Source organism: Schistocerca piceifrons, chromosome 1 (assembly GCF_021461385.2).
Source record: "Schistocerca piceifrons isolate TAMUIC-IGC-003096 chromosome 1, iqSchPice1.1, whole genome shotgun sequence".
Taxonomy (NCBI): Eukaryota; Metazoa; Arthropoda; class Insecta; order Orthoptera; family Acrididae; genus Schistocerca; species Schistocerca piceifrons.
Window position 1 is genome coordinate 19,640,905 of NC_060138.1, and position 19,867 is coordinate 19,660,771.

At 41.4% G+C, this 19,867-nt stretch overlaps 1 protein-coding gene across 2 annotated transcripts in view; it reads left to right on the plus strand.

Moving 5' to 3' along the window:
* Window positions 1-19,867, plus strand: part of LOC124794779 (ubiquitin-protein ligase E3B) — a 283,854-nt gene that overhangs the window by 24,284 nt on the left and 239,703 nt on the right. For both annotated transcript variants that reach the window (XM_047258416.1, XM_047258425.1), the window contains exon 3: window positions 13,679-14,006. In XM_047258416.1, the coding sequence (XP_047114372.1) occupies window positions 13,679-14,006 (328 nt within the window). The remainder of the gene's footprint in view (window positions 1-13,678; window positions 14,007-19,867) is intronic.

Sequence of the window (19,867 nt, forward strand, 5' to 3'; positions counted from 1 at the left end):
CACTTCCTGGTGGAAAGCACATTTTTTAACCGTTTACGGTCTCGCTTGGGTTTGCCGTCTGAGTTATCAGCCATTTTAGCAAATGACGTGTGGGCTGTTGACTGCATTTTACTTTTTATCCATCAAAGCAATATTGCGAAGGCCATTTAATTTTTAGTTTTGGGCCTCCGTTTCTGTATAGTGTCTTTTGTAGTCCTTTCTCCACATCCCTGTTTTTAGCTGACTTTTCTAATGTCAATTGGGATTGATGTATAGTCTTTTTTTTTTAACCCCTCTCTGTCTTCGTGTTCTGTAGTTTTGACTTGGGTGCATATGACCACAGTTGTTTTTGCGCCCTAAAACAAAACTAACAAACAGTTACATAAAACAGAATTTTTCTTGTTTATATAATAAAGCGTGATACGTAATTATATGTTTGACTTATATGAGATAGTACAAAACACAGAATATACTGGAATATACTGAATTTGACTTTTTCATGTCTTTACAGTTGTTGCTCTGGTCTGATTTTTTACTTACTTTTATAAGATTCATATTAAGTATCTTTCTCTGGGCATTTGTTCCTGAGAGGGTAAGCGATTGTTCTGCATCTCAAGTTGAGATGTGTTTCTAATACTGAGGCTAATTCTTTGTTGGAATACTATAATGACATTTTCGTCTATACATTAGATTTTTTTTAAGATACCTTACCTCATGACTTATAAGTTTCTATCTCATCCTGAAAAGTCATCGTATTTGCAGTTGATTGACAGTTATGTTTCATGGACCATAACTGCAACCGCTCACAAATATCGAATACACATATTTTATGGATACTGCAGATTGTACTGTACACCTTCTCGACAGAAATTATAGCAGTGTGCCAACCATTTACTTTTTTTAGTTAACATCATGCATACAGTGTTTTATACTTACCTATGGTCTACAACCACTAAACATACAGAAATTCCTCTGTGAAGTAGATTGAGTTGTGATACGATTTCAGTTTGTGCTTGAAGTTAATTTTATAATCCATTATTTTCTTCACGTCAGTGGGTAGGTGCCCGAAGTTAATTTTATAACCCATAAAATTTGTCACATCAGTGGATAGGTGCCTGAAGATTTTTGTGGCTGAATACCTCACTTCTTTCTGTGCCACCCTAGTGCTGAGTGATGGAGAGCGTAAATCATTTCTTCTTCTTGTGTTACATGTATGAATTTTATTGTTGTTTCCCAACTGTGGCTGTTTGTTGACAACAAACTACAAAAGTGAGTAAGTGTGCCATTGTCAGTATGCCCATCTCCTTAATGAGCTATCTACATGAGGTTCTAGAGTGGACACCATATACTATCCTTATTACACACTTCTCTACGACAAAAACTTTTTTCCTCGGTGATGATTTACTACAGAATATGATTCCAGTGAGGAAACTAGGCAAAGTAAATCAACATTTTGACACTTTCTTCTCTGAAATCTGATACTATCTGTAATGGAGAAGTTGCAGAGCTTACACGTTGGGCACATAATGACTACCATTTCAGATCCTTAATCAATATAAATACCTAAGAATTTAGAATATTCCTTTCTCTTTGCTGTTTTTCCTCTAGCGATTTGTAATTGTTTAGTCAGGCCCTGTGTAGCAGTGAATTGCACCTGTAGTATTTTATCTTAATTCAACGACAGTCCATTTGCAGAGAAATAGTTTCGTGAAAATTTTATTCACATTTTCAAGTGTTGTAAGTTCAGTTATAATTCTTTCAATGTTAGCAAAGCAAATTTTTTCTATTTCTTGAGTATATTATCTGTGGTCATTTATGTATAACGAGTCCTTCCAGGGGTCTCGTCGTTCTTTGGCTATCATGGCTCCCCAGCCTTTGCAACACCTTTTCCCTTCCATGCTGCATGTCTGTATCTTGCTATTCTATTTCCCATCCCTTAGGCAACGTCTCTGGAATATTTTTGGAAAAGTGTTCCACATATTCAGTAGTATTTCCCCCCTGCGGGTCCGGGGGTTAGAATAGGCCTGAGGTATTCCTGCCTGTCGTAAGAGGTGACTAAAAGGAATTTCACACATTTCGGCCTTTATGTGATGGTACCCTGTAGGGTTTGACCTCCATTCTTCATAATTTTCCCAAAGAGCGAGCCAATTGAGGAAGGGCGCCTTACATGGTGCATTATGTCCACCGTGCATTGAGATCTTTAGCCCACTTTCTCGTCGTCGCGTTGCAGTCCCGCATTCTCCATCTCTTGGGCGAGAACACCTTAATGGGTGCGTTTGCCACCATGCACTATGCAGTGTCAATTTCTGCATTGACAATGACCATGTACTCCTGTGCACCTGATATCCAACAAGGTAGCCAGTCCGTTGTGGTGGGGCCACCATGTACTCTGTTGGTTGTAGCCCCCTGACCACACAGGGATTGCTCTGCTGATGCCTGCGCCATTAACTTAACACCAAGGGGTAGATGCCCATCCCTCTGGTGCATCGGGACTCCCAGCAATGGTCATCCTGCCAGGTGGCCTTTGCTGCGGCCCGGTGGTGCCCGTGGGGAGAGCCCCTGGTCGGAGTGGGTGGCATCAGGATGGATGACATGGGATGAAGTGTAGTCCATCATCTCTTGCTGGTGGTGAAACACCAGCAGTCTCTAAGTATTCACGAGCTCAGTTCAACACACAGAAGTATGACTTCAAATCATTCCCCTCCCTGGCCATACCATGGGAGGAGCGTCAGGCTAAGGATGGCAGTGGATCTTATACGCCCCGGTACTTGTATGTTCGAGAGCTGCTGGGGAATCTTTCATGACAACAAGGCCTCAATTTTTTGTTGAGCATTTAGAGGACAAGTTTGGGGAGGTGGATGGCTTGTCCAAAATGAGATCTGGGTTAGTCTTGATCAAAACAGCATCCTCTGCCCAGTCACGGGAGTTCCTCGCTTGTGACAAGCTGGGGGATGTTTCTGTAACCATCACGCCCCATAAGACCTTAAATATGGTCCAGGGTATCATATTTCACAAGGACCTTCTATTGCAGTCTGACGATGAGCTGCACACCAATTTAGAGCGGCGAGGTGTAAATTTGTCCGGCATGTCCACCGGGGTCCGAGGGATAATGAGGTTGCCACCAGAGCCTTCATCTTGGCCTTTGAGGGTGATACATTGCCCGAGAAGGTCAAGGTGATGGTCTACCACTGTGATGTAAAACCCTATTCCCTCCCCCGACGCGGTGCTTAAAGTGCTGGAAGTTCGGCCATATGTCTTCCGTCTGTACTTTCAGCGTCACATGTTGAGATTGCGGACGCCCATCACATCCCAATACTCCATGTGCCCTGCCTCCCATCTGTGTCAACTGCAGAGAGCACCATTCGCCTTGCTCACCAAACTGCAGGATTCTCCAGAAAGAAAGGAAAATCATGGAGTAAAATACCCTGGACCGACTGAGCTACACTGAGGCTAAGAGAAAATTTGAAAGCCTACATCCTGCGCATATGACATTGTCTTACACTGCCACTACAACAGTTCTGGCACCATCAGCTCCACCAAACCAGGTCACCTCTCAGAGCCGGAAGACTACACCTGCCCCCTTCATGGTGGGGGGCATTTCCCTCCCTGTTGCTCCTGCACCACCTACTTCGGGAGCAACACCCCCCAACCATTGACGTCCGTCCCCACTTCTCAGATGGAGAAGCGTAAGTCTTCTTCAGCTTCTCTCGCTAGGAAGGGGTCCCTTGGGTCACTCCCTTCCCTGCTAGTGGGAAAGATGACACCCACCAGTGGTTGAAAAGCCCAAAAGCAGCTGGTGCCAGAGACTGAGCCAGTGAAGTCCTCCCAGCTAGGGAAACCCAAAGAGGAGCGAGAGAAATCCAAAAAGAAAACTCCCAAGACCAAGGAAATTGCAGTGGCACCATCACCACCACTACCTACAAGCTCTGCGTCTGAGGAAGGGGTGGAGATTTTGGCTTCTGCTGAGTACCTAGATCTCGCCAGACCCTCAGACACAATGGATATAGACTGCTCAGGAAATAAGTCAGTGGCAGCAGGTGACTTTGAGGTGTGAGCTACCTCATTGAATGTTCCATGCCCTCCCAGTCTCACGATGATGTCATGGTAAATGCTATGGCAAATTCATTTATTATTCAGAAAGGTGTTGACGCAGTTGCTGGCTCCGTTAAATCCTGTTTGTGTTGAGACCCATTGAATGCTGAATTCTTCCCGTTGTGTTATTTACACTAGGCTGCTCGATGGGCTGACTGAGGCAGAAATCCAAACCACCCCTCATCACAGGATGTCATTGCAGTCCATCAGGTGATAAAAAGGTAGATCCTTCCGTAGTGCCCTACACACACTCTTTTTCTCACTTTTGATAGAATGGTGCTTCCATCCTAGATCAGAGCAGGCTATGAAGTTATGACAGTCCAACCGAACATTCTGAACCCAATGCGCCGCTACCAGTGTCATTGTTTCAAACACAATAGAATGTCCTGTCGACACCTGGTAAAATATGTAACCAGTGGTAGAAATGCTCACAAGTGCAATTGCCCACCTCCTTTTCCCCGCTGTATCAACTGCAGTGTTGACCGTGCCACCTCCTCCCAAGATTGTCTCGTATATGTTAATGAGCAGGCTGTTCAGGAGATCAGGTGAAAGAGAAAGTGCCTTACCTGACTACGGAAACCGTGCGTTCTACCATCCGGCATGTACAGTACTGTTCTTGCTGCTTCTCGCTCCACGAAGGACATGTCCATGCAGACGTGGTACCTCGAATTCCGCACTGCAGTTGTGAAATCACTCAATGTCATGATGGCACCACTGTCTCCTCTTCCAGCTGTGCAACAAGCCACCAAACTTTCACCTCATGGGGCAGAGTCACCTGCTACACAAGCAGCAGGCTGGAAAGGACATGCGGAATACTCCCACAGAGACATCTGATGTACCTCCAGCCAACAAAAATTTGAGTCTTCCTCTGAAAACCAGAAAGGCTCCAAGAAGTCAAACAGAGGCAAAAGGGCTTATCTTTTGCTGACTCGGAGATCTTCTTCGAAGGTGTCACCACATTATACCTTCATCCGGACGACTTCCATGTAGCCGATGTGCATCATCAACCATTTTTCTGCCATGGACTCCGCAGATCAACAAAGGGAGAATGCTGATGCCTCTGTAGATCTCATGGAGCAAGATCTTCCAGCCCCTGCACTCCGTAGCAGCGAGTCTTCGAAGGCTGGTACTCGGCAGCCACCAAGGTGACACCCCTTCATCTTTTCCCTTTTCCCCTTTCCTCATCATGACTCTCCTTCGGTGGAATGTTCACAGCCGTCGATACAGCAAAAAGGATTTATGGATGCTCTTGGAATCGCAGCATACACTTGTTTTCTGCCTCCAGGAAACGAAATTGCATTCTTGGGAGTGCTTTCTGCTCTCACATTTCTTCCCAGTCCACTTTGACCTTCCCCCCCAAGGATGGCATTCCACCTCATGGGAGAGTCAATCTGCTCATCCAGGATGACTTTCGTAGTCAAACCATCTCCCTCCCTGACTACCTGGCTTCAAGCTGTTGCAGTCTGTATTTTCCTTCCTCTCTTGACCTTTTCCCTTTGTACCATTTACATCCCTTTGTCATTTGATGTCATCAGGGCAGACTTCCTCCAGATTATTGGGTAACTCCCTCGCCCCTTTCTGCTGCTTGGTGACTTTAATTTGCACCATCCCCTTTGGGGCTTGCCTAGAACCTGTCAGAGAGATACTCTCGTGGCTGACCTTTTCAGTCATTTTAACCTCATCTGCCTTAACACGGGAGTGCCCATGTTCCTTTCAGATTCCACTCATACCTATTTCCATTTGGACCTATCCTTCGGTACTGCCCAGCTTCCCCATCGCCTCGAGTGGTCCTTTCTCTCTGACACATACTCGAGCAGCCATTTCCTGTGTGCTGTGTGATTGCTGGCTCCTACCCCACCTTTGTGCACACCCAAATGGTAGCTTTTTAAGGCTAACTGGATACCTTACCCCTCCGTGGCGACCTTCGATGAACAGCATTTCCCCAGTTGTGATGACCAGGTAAAATATCTTACAAACGTTATCCTTACCACCTCAGAACATTCCATTCCTCGCACTTCCTCCTTACCGCACCATGTCCTGGTCCCTTGCTGGACTGAGACGTGCTACGACGCAATTTGCATGCGGTTACATGCTCTCCGCACTTTAAACCATAATCCTACAATTGCCAGCTGCATTTGTTACAAATAGTTGTGTGCACAGTATTGTCGCATTCTTTGGGATAGCAGAAAAGCTAGCTGGATTTTCTTTACTAGTTCTTTTAACAGTTCCACACCATCTTCCGTCATGTGGGTCAACCTCCGATGGCTGTCTGGGACCGAGGGCCATTCCCCAATTACCATCCTGACTGTAGTAGATGATGTCGTTGTTGACCCTACTGCTTTCTCAAACACCTTGGGCCGCCATATTGCGGAGATCTCGAGCCCCACCCACTATCACCATGCCTTTCTCCAGCAGAAACAAGTGGAGGAGGCTCAGTCGATACCCTTCTCTCGTGAGTGCTGCAATACTGCCTCTACTGTGACGGAGCTAGACTGTGTTCTTCATCCCTAACCTCACCCTAGGACCAGAGAATGTTCATATTCAGATGTTGCAGAACCTTTACCTTGCAGGCAAGCACTTTCTCTTTCATGTGTACAATCTCACCTGGGCAGAGGTCATGTTACCCAGACACTGGCTTGAACTCATTGTCATACCCATACCTAAGCCCGGCAAGGACAAAAATATTCCTACTAGTTATCATCCCATTTCTCTCACCAGCTGTGTTTGCTAGGCGATGGAACGTATGATTCATGCCCGTGTGGTATAGTGGCTCTAGTCTCACAATTTACTAAACCCCAGCACAGTGCGCATTACGAGTGCGGCATTTTGTGGTTGACTATCTCCTCACTTTGTTAACCCAAATCGTGAATGGTTTTCTGCAGAAATACCAGACTGTGGGCATGTTTTCCGATGTAGAGAAAGCGTATGATACCTGCTGAAGGACTGGTATCCTCCGTACTCTCTACACGTGGGGCTCGGTGGCCGCGTGCTCTGTTTCCTGTAGGAATTTTGAAAAGAAAAGAATTTTCAAGGTAAATGTGTGGGTCCTGCCTTGTCGGACACCTTTATCCAGGGGAACAGTGTGCCTCAGGGTTCTGTCCTGAGTGTTGTCCTCTTTGGTATCGCCATGAACCCTATTATGGCCTGTCTCCCACAGGGCATCTCCGCTACTGACAAAACCATTTGTACGAATTTATGGTGGCACAATTGGTTTCTCCCATGATCTTTACATCTTGGGCATGTTGTTCTTCTGTTCGTTGAAACTACGAAATTCCAGGGGCTCATTCTGTATAGTCCTCCCACCTGTGTTATCTGGCAGCCTGATGTATGCAGTCTCTCAGTGTCCTGTGTGTCCTCAGTGGTACTTCCTGAGGAGCAAATCAGACCTCCCTTCTCCGTTTGTATCAGTCCCTTGTTCGTTTGAAACTAGACTGGGTGTTTTGCGTATCTGCACGTCCGTCCTTCTCACACCATCTCCCTACTATCCACCATCGTGGCATCTGTTTGGTGCCTTTTACACTAGCCCTGTTGAGTGTCTGTATGCCGATGCAGCTGAACTACTGTTGTCATAGTGCCATGACTTTCTCCTCAGCAGATATGCATGTCATTTGTCTTCCATGCCTGGCCACCCATCCTACGCCTCCTTCTTTGATGACTTCTTTGATCACCAGTACGGGGTGCGTCTTTCTTCTGTGTTATCTCCTGGAGTTCCCTTTTCTCTCTTGCTCCGGAAGCTTAACTTCGTGCTACCTCCCACTTTCCCGATGGGTGTGAACCTGTCACCAACTTGGCTTCGTGCGACAGCCTATGTCCTTTTTTTAACCACCTACGTTCTCGTTTATGTTTGCTGTCTGAGTTATTGGCTGTTTTAGTGAACAATGCATGGGCTGATGACCACGTCTTACTTTTTTATCCATCGTAGCAATATGGGTAAGGACATTTAATCTTTAATTCAGGACCTCCATTTCTCTATGGCATATTTTATGAACCTTTCTCCAAGTCCTTGTTTTTAGCTGTCTTTCCTTCTATCAATTGGGCTTAATGTGTAGTTGTTTTTAACTCATTTTTTTTTCTTAGTGTTCTACAGATCTGACATGGGCACGGTTATGACCCGAGTGTTTTTTCCCCGCACCCTAAAACAAAACAAAACGGAACAAGAACAAGAGAGGACCCAATATTGATCCCCGTGGCACACCTGCAGTGATTATTACATATTCTGAAGAAACTGTTCCATTGTGCACAATGTCTTAGTTTTTTAATGCAACCCTCTTCATTTTTAAAATTAGATTGGATGAAGGCCAGTTACCAGCAGGATCTGTGATGGTCTGTCATAATATTGCAACTTCTGTAGGAGAAAATTGTGAACTGCAGAGTGAATGCTTTTTTTGGCTGTATTTTGTTATTTAAGGTTTCTATAATCTGATGTGTGAATTGAAAAATAATGTGTTTCATGGAGAGCTAGTCTTATAATCCCAATTGAGTCTAAGTATCTTATTTTGAGAGAGGGGCGTGACAGTTCTTGCATACATAATTTTTGTCAGTGCTGTCAGGAGGAAGTAAGTAATGGATCTTTTTGTGAAGTATTCACATCTGACTTATTAATGTGCCTTGTAAAGGGGTCTGGCTGACAGTAGTGTATTTCAGGCCATGTAGAAATATCATGTTTGATAGTGATGTCTTGCATATGTGGCTGAATACATTATGTATATGTGCAGAACTCTGCTTGAGATATTGTCAACTAACTAAAAGTTTTTGGTTTAGAGGGAATTACATACATTCTTAATTTCTTTGGGAGAGCTTGGAATAATTTAGCTGTAAATATGAGTCATTACTTCTTGCATATACAGTTGAACTTTCTTATAACGACATCGGTTCAGTGACAACTTGCCTATAATTTGGTGATTTCAATGGTATGGCCATATGCCTCATAAGGAACATACATCTCATCCTTGCTTAATATGACAAATATATAGGTATGTACCTCGTATATGTCATTTTCAGCCTCAGTTAGCAGCAATATTTCCAAGACTTAGTGTACTGTTGTTGCAACATGGCAACCTGACATATCATTCTCTCTGCCCTTCTGTCAACAATACGAGCCGTATAGGTTCCTCACCTCACTATCATCCTAGCCCATTCATGCTACAGTAGTGGTCAACACTATGTGATGTCAGTTTCCATAATAATTCGTTATGCAGTGCATGCATTTTAGAACAGCATGGCCAGTGATAGAAAAGTTTTAATGGCGGAAGAAAAAGAGAAAGTGATTTGTTAAGTCGAGAATGCAGCTAAAAAGTTGATGTGTATATCAGTTTGGCCTCGTAAATTTCATAGTCCAAACGATTTGGAAGAACAAGGATAAAATTGCTACTGTGTTTGAACAAAATGGACATAAAATTAAACAATTATGGAAAGCTGAAAGGAGCAACATGGATGAAGTGCTGCTTAAGTGGTTTAAGCAACAGAGAGGCATCAATGTACTCATTAGTGGACTTCTCCTTATGGTGAAAGCAGAAGAATTTGCGAAGAAATTAAAAGATGAGGAATTTGTGTGCAGCAGTGGCTGGACTGACAGGTTCGGTTCAAGCAACAGCACAACATTCCTTTTGGCAAAGTGAGTGGTGAAGCCAAAAGTGTGAATACTGAAACAATTCAACAGTGGCTCACTATCATGTGGCGTACAATTCATGAAGGACATGCAGACAAGAGAGGCGTTTTCTTTAAACTGACACATGACAAAACACTGAAATTCAAGGGCAAAAAAAGTGTTGGTGGCAAGCTATCTAAAGAACGAATAGCAGTTCTGGTTTCTGCTAACACAGATGGAATCGAGAAGAAAAAAATACTCATCATAGGTAAATCAGAAAATAGGTAAATCAAAAATTCCTAGGTGTTTTAATCATGTAAGCTGAAAGAGAAGGCATTGGGATTGGGAGTTGAGAACTCAGAAAAGGAAGATACTGGTTCTTGTTTACAACTGTCCAGCACATCCTGTACTCTCTGGTCTGGAGAATATTAAACTCATTTTTCTTCCTGCAAATACAACAGGCTTATTGAAGCCCATGGGCCAGGGAGTAATTATTTCTCGTTGTTGTGGTCTTCAGTCCTGAGACTGGTTTCATGCAGCTCTCCATGCTACTCTATCCTGTGCAAGCTTCTTCATCTCCCAGTACCTACTGCAACCTACATCCTTCTGAATCTGCTTAGTGTATTCATCTCTTGGTCTCCCTCTACGATTTTTACCCTCCACGCTGCCCTCCAATGCTAAATTTGTGATCCCTTGATGCCTCAAAACATGTCCTACCAACCGATTCCTTCTTCTAGCCAAGTTGTGCCACAAACTTCTCTTCTCTCCAATCCTATTCAATACCTCCTCATTAGTTACGTGATCTACCCACCTTATCTTCAGCATTCTTCTGTAGCACCACATTTCGAAAGCTTCTATTCTCTTCTTGTCCAAACTGGTTATCGTCCATGTTTCACTTCCATACATGGCTACACTCCATACAAATACTTTCATAAACGACTTCCTGACACTTAAATCTATACTCGATGTTAACAAATTTCTCTTCTTCAGAAACGATTTCCTTGCCACTGCCGGTCTACATTTTATATCCTCTCTACTTCGACCATCATCAGTTATTTTACTCCCTAAATAGCAAAACTCCTTTACTATTTTAAGTGTCTCATTTCCTAATCTAATCGCCTCAGCATCACCCGATTTAATTTGACTACATTCCATTATCCTCGTTGTGCTTTTGTTGACGTTCATTTTATATCCTCTATTCAAGACACTGTCCATTCTGTTCAACTGCTGTTCGAAGTCCTTTGCTGTCTCTGACAGAATTACAATGTCATTGGCAAACCTCAAAGTTTTTATTTCTTCTCCATGGATTTTAATACCTACTCCGAATTTTTCTTTTGTTTCCTTTACTGCTTGCTCAATATACAGATTGAATAACATCGGGGAAAGGCTACAACCCTGTCTCACTCCTTTCCCAACCACTGCTTCCCTTTCATGCCCCTCGACTCTTATAACTGCCATCTGGTTTCTGTACAAATTGTAAATAGCCTTTCGCTCCCTGTATTTTACCCCTGCCACCTTCAGAATTTAAAAGAGAGTATTCCAGTTAACGTTGTCAAAACCTTTCTCTAAGTCCACAAATGCTAGAAACGTAGGTTTGCCTTTTCTTAATCTTTCTTCTAAGATAAGTCGTAAGGTTAGTACTGCCTCATGTGTTCCAACATTTCTACGGAATCCTAACTGATCTTCCCCGAGGTCCGCTTCTACCAGTTTTTCCATTCGTCTGTAAAGAATTCACGTTAGTATTTTGCAGCTGTGACTTATTAAACTGATAGTTCGGTAATTTTCACATCTGTCAACACCTGCTTTCTTTGGGATTGGAATTATTATATTAAGAGTCTGAAAAGCCACTATCGTAAGCTCATATTACTGAAAATGATACAATACAATGAGAAAAAGCAGAATTCATGTATTACACTGATGGGTGCCATCAGATGGAGTACCAAAGCTTGGAGCTAGGTCAGTCCAAACCATCGAGAACTATTTCCTTCATGCGGGAATCACAAGTGAGGGAATAAATGCTGCCGAAACTGAAGACACATTCGATGACATTGATGACCTGCCACTATCTTCTGAATTGCTGCCTGAAATCAACTGTGATATTCTCAGTCAGTGCAACTGAAATGTATGCAACAATAGATGATGTTGTTGTTACATCCGAAGTACAATTGAAGAGGAAATTGTAAATGAAGTGAAGAATTAGGGCCACAGTGACCATGAAGTGAGCTAGAGAGGTGAAAAAGAAGAAGAGGAAGAAAGAAATAAAGTGCCTAGCCCTACTGTGAGTGACACTTTAGAAGCCATTAGAATTGTGAACATGTTCTATGAAGCTAGGGAGGGGAGCAGAAAAATTGCAAATGAAATAACGATCATAGGACATAATTTAGAAAGTGTGTAGTGGACTTGACTCCTAAGTAAAGATGTCTGGCGAGTACTCTACATATTACTGTACATTCTATTTTCAAGTAAGCTTAAGAGTGAATACTGAATGTAAAATAAAAGAAGGCTAAACAAGTGTGTTTATTTCCATTTGTCACCACAATATGCTGAAAATATGAATCTCGGTTACAGCAACACTCATTTATAACGACATAACTTATAAGGTCCTTTGAAAGTTGTTATTACCAGGTTCCACCATATTCTATTGCTGTATCCCTTAAACTGGCCATACCAGTCTTCTGTGCTTTTTTTCAGAAAATTAAAATAAAGAACAGGAAACCAAGAGGCAAGTCTGATGTAGTCTACCTATTTTATTGTGACAACACGTCTCTTAACAACGCGCCTCTTATTTGCTTTTTTTATGACTAAGCATAAATGTTGTAAAATTTTAATGTCTTAAAATTGCACCATCAATAAGCAATATTACTTTTTTCAAAACATATCCCTTGTATAAATGGAACTGTAGTATTAGGTGAAAGTCCAACCTCAAGACTTTGCTTTTCTCATTTTCATAGTTTTTTAATGATTTTTGTTGCTTACTTCTCCATCTTCTTATAATGATATCAGTTACAATGACCACTTGGCTATAACTTCGTGATTTCTGTGTTACAGCCGTATTCCTCGTAAGGAACGTAGTCTTATCATTGCTTAATACGACAAATGTGTATGTGTGTGTCTTGTATGTGTCATTTTCAGCCTCAGTTAGCAGCAATGTTTCCCAAGACTCAGTGTACTGTTGTTGTAACATGGCAACCTGGCATACTCTTGTCTCTGCCCTTCTGGGATAATGTTCTTAGTTGTTGGCTATAGGGGGCAGTCAAATGAAAAAGAAATAGTTGGAAGAAAATGTAAATAAACTGTTTATTATTTTAAGTAATCAGCATAAGTTTTAAACAGATGTATTCTCCTTCAGGGAAGGCCCACATGTAACCGAGGTTGTTTAGACTGTGCTGCAAAAGTTTTGCTGGGAAGCCCTTACACATCCTGCATACTGCCCCAATCCCTCCCCATGTCATTTCCATATTTTTGGGGTTGTGAAAAAAGGCACTTATGGTTGTTGATTTGGTTTGGATGAAGAGGTGCACACCTGGGTATAATCACGGTTTCATAGGCGACCACAAACATTTTGCCACGAAGGCAATGACTGTCTTGTATCAGAGAGGAATAAATGTATTAACAGTTATGACAATTCCCTTTGAAATAATAAACAGTTTACTTACTTTTTCTCCACCTACGTTGTCGTCATTTGACTTACCCTTATATTTACACTTTCAGCTTAGACTTGGAGACATTGCACACATTTAAATTTTCGGTATCTCACATAAACCCATTTTAAGTAAAAAACATTGATACCATATACATCATCACGGTTTCCATAATTTTGTTTTTTATAGCGTGCAGTTATGTGAGTTCCACGTTTGGAACCTTCAGTTTGTGCACCTGTATTTCTGTTGTATCTGTTTCTATTCTGAAACACTAAATGTTGAGTAGTAAGTTCTTGTACGCCTACAGACAGAAGTCTCATTTACTATACCTGTTGTTTGTGTTTGAAATGAATAACTTTTTTTACATCATTTATTTCAGGTATTTAGTTTCTAGTCTTGAAAGTGACTCGGTGAAGCTGAGCTATGTCGGTGTAGCCTTAAATAAAGAATATGCGTTGGCCTGGATCTCTCATATGAAGACTATCTTGTGGAAATGCTGCATTTACTTGGATGATCTGCATCCAGAATACCCAGCAGATATGTGCACAATGTTGTTGTATCTGCATACATTAGTGGCCTTTACATCAACTAATACGTGGTTCATACTAAAAGCAAAGCATATGGAAGTGCTGAAATCTGGAATGAATCAACTTTGTGCCAATATTATGGGACATTTGTTCAACAAGGGCTTTTATTTAACATTAAAGGTACATGTTGGAAATATTGTAGGTCAAATTATATAACTTAGTTATTCTTGATAAGGTAATGTACTAGATTTTTAAGAACAATTTAAGAACGTGCAGTAACTGACAACAGATAGGTATATGCTACTCACATTTTTATTGTGCTGTTGCACCATTTGTTTGCATATACACAATTGACACTGTGTAAACTTTTTTGTTTTTGTGGGGTGTGTGAACCTAATTGTATTGCTTGTTAATTAAAATATGTAATGTAAATATGCAGTAGTAATTAACTGTGTAACTTGTTGGCACATATTTATCACAAAGTTAGATCTGTTTGGAGGGGCAGTGTAAGGGGAATGTGGTAAATGTATAACATGGTTTACACAAACAACAAGTGTATAAGTAGAAAATATGATGGTGTAATTATAGAAATAGAATAGCCTCAAAAAACGATCTAAGTGTAACTTAACATAACACTGATTGGACGCACTTCTCCTGGAGCCAACTTTGGACTGTTTTGGTCCACTCGTGATGTTCTTTGATTCCTGCTGCTTCTTTCTTCTGTTCTATCCAAAAATTTTCTTCACAAGACCGCTGCTGCCCCTGAGACTTGCACATCTTGATTTTTACAGTGTTTCTGTCTTTTGTCTCTTCCTGTCTAATAACACTTGTCAGAAACATTTTTATTACAAAGAATATGAAGAAATATGTTCTTTCCTAATTAGAAAATGAACTTGGCTTTAGGCCATCAGCCTCAGTTTTCCTGTGGCACACTGCCTTTTATCTGTCAAAATCCTTGAAAATGCCATTATTGCTTAGCCTTTTGTGGGTTAACTTAAATATTCTGCAGATTTAATTTTTGAAAAATAATTGAAAATGTACGAGGCGTTATTACAAGTGGCCACAGTTAATTTCAGAAATCTAGATCTGGGAAATGAAAGGAGTTTGGCTGCATTCAAAGTGATGAGTTGTGCTTGAACACACAGAATCACATTCTGTTTTTTGGCACTTGTATTTCTGCATTGAGGAGTTTTGATAGTTGTTGGAAGTGACTTCTTGCCTTTCAAAGTTTGTGAAAGCCTGTGCATTGTGTTTTGTAGTAATTCAGATGAAGAAAGGCATTGTACTTATAAAAACAGCACAAATTCTTTTTGTTATATCTGTGGAGAATGAACTCCAAAATTGCAAAAATGGAAACTTAATCATCTTGTAAAGAAGAGCTACAAACATTATTTAAGTTAGTGAACAGAAATAGAATTGGGCTCCTCCACATAATCTGTTTGTCATGAGATATGTATGCTGACCCAGCATTTTAAAATCTCTGTGAATCAAATATGCTGCAATTTTTACCTTGGTGATCTTGTTGATGATTTAAATTTGTCGAAGCAATAGGCTAAGATTTAGCTTTGACATTAAAAGCATGTAATCTTATTCTTTACACTATGAAAGAGGCTTTTTATTGTGACCACCATTTGTTTTAGTGAATATTGAGTTCCTTATGGAGACCGTTGGCCAAAATTTCAGTGTAAATGAGTGGCATTCATCCAAAGATTTCAGGAAAGTCATTCTGAAAAACAGTGCCTATCTGCAGTAGGAATAAATTTCCTTCTGTTCTGTTTGATCATGCTGTTAATCTGAAGGTGATATGTGGGAACTTTAACCTGCTACTCACGCTTACCCAGTTTGAGAAATACAAGTGGCATACATGTGGCAGTCTGAAGTTAACTGCATTCCTTCTTGGCATGGAGTTTGGGTTCACAAAACAAAGAACTGCTGCTTCCTGTGAAAGTGGGTGTCAGCAGAGACAGGGAGTGAAAGAGAGAGAGAGAGAGAGAGAGAGAGAGAGAAGAAAGAGGTGTTATTGAAGGAGGAATGGCCTGCTTGAGATGAACTACTGGCTGGACACAAGAATGAGGTGAACACTGCTCTTGCTGATCCCAAAAATGTGACATTACTTTTACTGCACTTTAAGGTGGGTCTCATTAAAAACTTCTCTAAAGCTTTAGACAAAACTTCAAATGGATTCATGTACCCGTGAGAAGTTTCCAAGGATTGATGAAGCAAAAATACAAGGAAGAGTGTTTACAAGAATGCAAATTATGGAATTAATGTCTGATGAATGTTTCCGTGATTTGTTGAGTCATGTTGAAAGAGTGGCATAGCTGTCTTTCACAAGTGTCAGCAAGAACTTTTTAGGCAACCGTGAGGCAGGGAAATGTCACAATTTTGTTCAAGAACTATTAATATCATACGGCCTTACTGGATGTAATGTGTCACATAATCTACATTTCTTTAATGATCATTTGGACTTGTTCCCGGATAACCTTGACACCTTTAGTGATGAATATGGAGAATGATTTCAGCAGGACATTTCTCAATTGTTAGCAAGACAAATTGAGTACCACCACATTGTCTGGCAACTGCTGGTCCTTATGAAACAATGTTCCTGAGGCAGAATATCCAAAGTATTGCAGAAACCAGAAGGAAATGTTTTTAGAAATGATTCCACTCCTTTCTTTACTCTTACGTTACTCATTTCTTTGATTCTTTTGCATGCTGCAGGTTGTGTCTTTCCTGGAAGTCTTATTGTGAGAATTGATCATTTTGTCAGATACTTATAATACGTAGACTGCTGGAAGCATTTACCGAACCATTTATTACATGAAAACTGAGGTTGGCACAGAAATTTTGAAATCAGATCTGGATGTAAGGGCAAATTACCTTCCAGGAACAGTGTGTATTGTTATTGTAACTGAAAGGAGGATTGTTGTTGTTGTTGACCAGTGTAATAATCACCTGTAGCTTAGTGATCTTAGTAAACTATTTTCTGCATAAGTTACCTTTTCTACTGAGCTTTTAAAGTGAGTAAATGTTCTCTTTGTGAATGCTGTGTTGACAGCTTAAGTTGTGTTTTAAGAATTTTGACCCTTCACCTTCATATAACATCTGACATTCTTCCACGTGTTTTGTATGTTTTTGTGGTCTGCATAGTAGGTTTTTCTTGGCTTAAGGTTTTCCTTGGGACTGTAACTTTTTCTCCATTTCTTCAGTTCCTTTTCTTGATGGTAATGCTAGGTTTTTGTAAAGCTGTGTCACTGACAGTTAATTTCTTAGCTCAATCTCAGTTGAGCGTACGTTCTTTTTGTGAATATTTTTCGTTACATGGAATGTCTGCTGCACTTTCCTGACAATATTACAGTTCACAATTCAGTCCTGTCCATTTGGTTGTCTGATTTATTTCACAGACATACTTGATATTATGAACCTTTACTGTTTTTCTATTCTCTGTGAAGATGTATTTTAGGCTTTTGTTGTTTCTGGTGATGTATGTTAACTTCTCAGATGGCAATCTCTCCTCCAAGATTTTAACTTGTGTGTTTCAGTGTCCTCTGATAATTGCACAGCATCAGTCAATGCTAAGTTGGTGACAGGAATATTCTTTTTCAGATACAGAATGTTGATCCGTAGATGCAACCATTCTAGAGTGGTCTCTCTGGAGAGGCCAGACAGACATGTTTCTGAAGAAGGGCAACAGCCTTTTCAGTAGTTGCAGAGGCAACAGTCAGGATGGTTGACTGTTATGGCCTTGTAATGTTAGCCAACATCTACATCTACATTTATACTCTGCAAGCTGCCCAATGGTGTGTGGTGCAGGGCACTTTACGTGCCACTGTCATTACCTCCCTTTCCTGTTCCAGTCACATATGGTTCGCAGGAAGAACGACTGCTGGAAAGCCTCCATGCGCGCTCGAATCTCTCTAATTTTACATTCGTGTTCTCCTCGGGAGGTATAAGTAGGGGGAAGCAATATATTCGATACCTCATCCAGAACCGCACCCTCTCGAAACCTGGAGAGCAAGCTACACCGCGATGCAGAGCGCCTGTCTTGCAGAGAGTGCCACTTGAGTTTGCTAAACATCTCCGTAACACTATCACGCTTACCAAATAACCCTGTGACGAAACGCGCCGCTCTTATTTGGATCTTCTCTATCTCCTCTGTCAACCCGACCTGGTACGGATCCCACACTGATGAGCAATACTCAAGTATAGGTCAAACGAGTGTTTTGTAAGCCACCTCCTTTGTTGATGGACTTCATTTTCTAAGGACTCTCCCAATGAATCTCAACCTGCCACCCGCCTTACCAACAATTAATTTTATATGATCATTCCACTTCAAATCGTTCCGTACGCATACTCCCAGATATTTTACAGAAGTAACTGCTACCAATGTTTGTTCCGCTATCACATAATCATACAATAAAGGATCCTTCTTTCTATGTATTCGCAATACATTACATTTGTCAATGCTAAGGGTCGGTTGCCACTCCCTGCACCAAGTGCCTATCTGCTACAGATCTTCATGCATTTCGCTGCAATTTTCTAATGCTGCAACTTCTCTGTATACTACAGCATCATCTGCGAAAAGCCATATGGAACTTCCGACACTATCTACTAGGTCATTAGCCAACATGGCATTTCCATGCTGGTACTGTGAAAGACTGAAAGAAAGGGAAAACTACAGCCACTACTTTTTTCTTGACTGCTTGCGGCTCTACTATACAGCTTACTGATGATGCCATTCTTTTCAGTAAAATATTCCAGAGGTAAAATAATCTGCCATTCTGATCTCTGAGCAAAGAGTGCTCGGGAGAATATCATCACCAGGAAAAATAGAGTGTAAACACAGAATTAAATGGGGATAATAGAGAAACAGGCTAATAATGAATAAGAAAAGAGGAATGTGTGTGAGCTACTACGAACCGTGTAGTGAACACACTATTGTAGCCAAGACAAGACATGAAGCCAACACCCAACACAGTTCTACAAGTTTATATGCCAACAAGCTCCACAAATGAAGAGTCAGGAAGAATGTATGATGACATAAAGCAAAATTTAGATAGTTACATAAGACAAACATTTAATTGTGATGAGTAACTGGAGTTCAGTAGTAGGAAAAGGAAGAGGAAAAATAGTAGAACATGGACTGGGGCAATGAAATGAAAGAGGAAACTGCCTGGCAAAATTTTGTACAGAGCATAATTTAATCGTCGCTAAGATTTGAGTTAAGAATTGTGTAAGAAAGTTGTATAAATAGATGAGGTCAGTAAACACCGGAATGTTTCGGGTTGATTGTGGGTACCGGTGTATCTCCAAGAGCATTGGTGGATGCATTGTGGTGCAGTCGTTAGTGTCACTGGCTTGCGTGGGATGGGTACCAAGTTCTTCTGGTAAAGGATGTCACAGCAACAGAAGAATTCATCAGCTGGTGCCAGTGCATTGAGGAAATGCAACAGAAAAGAGTTGGATAAAAAACCATATGGCCGACTCCTGAATGTGGTCTCTATGGCAGTTGTGGATGACCCCCATGAGCTCACCTCTCTCATATACCAGGTTGTAAGAGAAGAGAGACAGCAGTTTATGGTAGCCATAACTGTCAAACTGAGTAAGCAAGAGAGAGCAGCCTTAACTTTCCAGCCCATATAACAGTAGGTAATAGAGAATGTTGACAAAGTAGTGTATCGAACTTATGTATGTATCTCTGCCACCAGTCAGCTGTGCCAAAAAGAATGGACACGGCCAACTCAGATTTATGCTGCAACTGTTAAATGACAAACGAGCACCGAAACAGTGCAGGTACAACCAACTCTTCTGCTAAATATAATGCCTAACAGAGGAACAGACCTTTTGGAGGACAGAAACATTGTTATGTTTCCACTGTGGAAGCTCTTGACACATTTTATGCTAAAGCAGAAAAAGAAGACAATTTTTTCAGTGATGGTTCCATTCACACTAGTCAACTGCATATGATTGTATTAGATTTGAGGGAGAAAGCTCATCGCCATACCCTGGATGAGGCCCCCCCCCCTTCCCCCCCTCCCCCC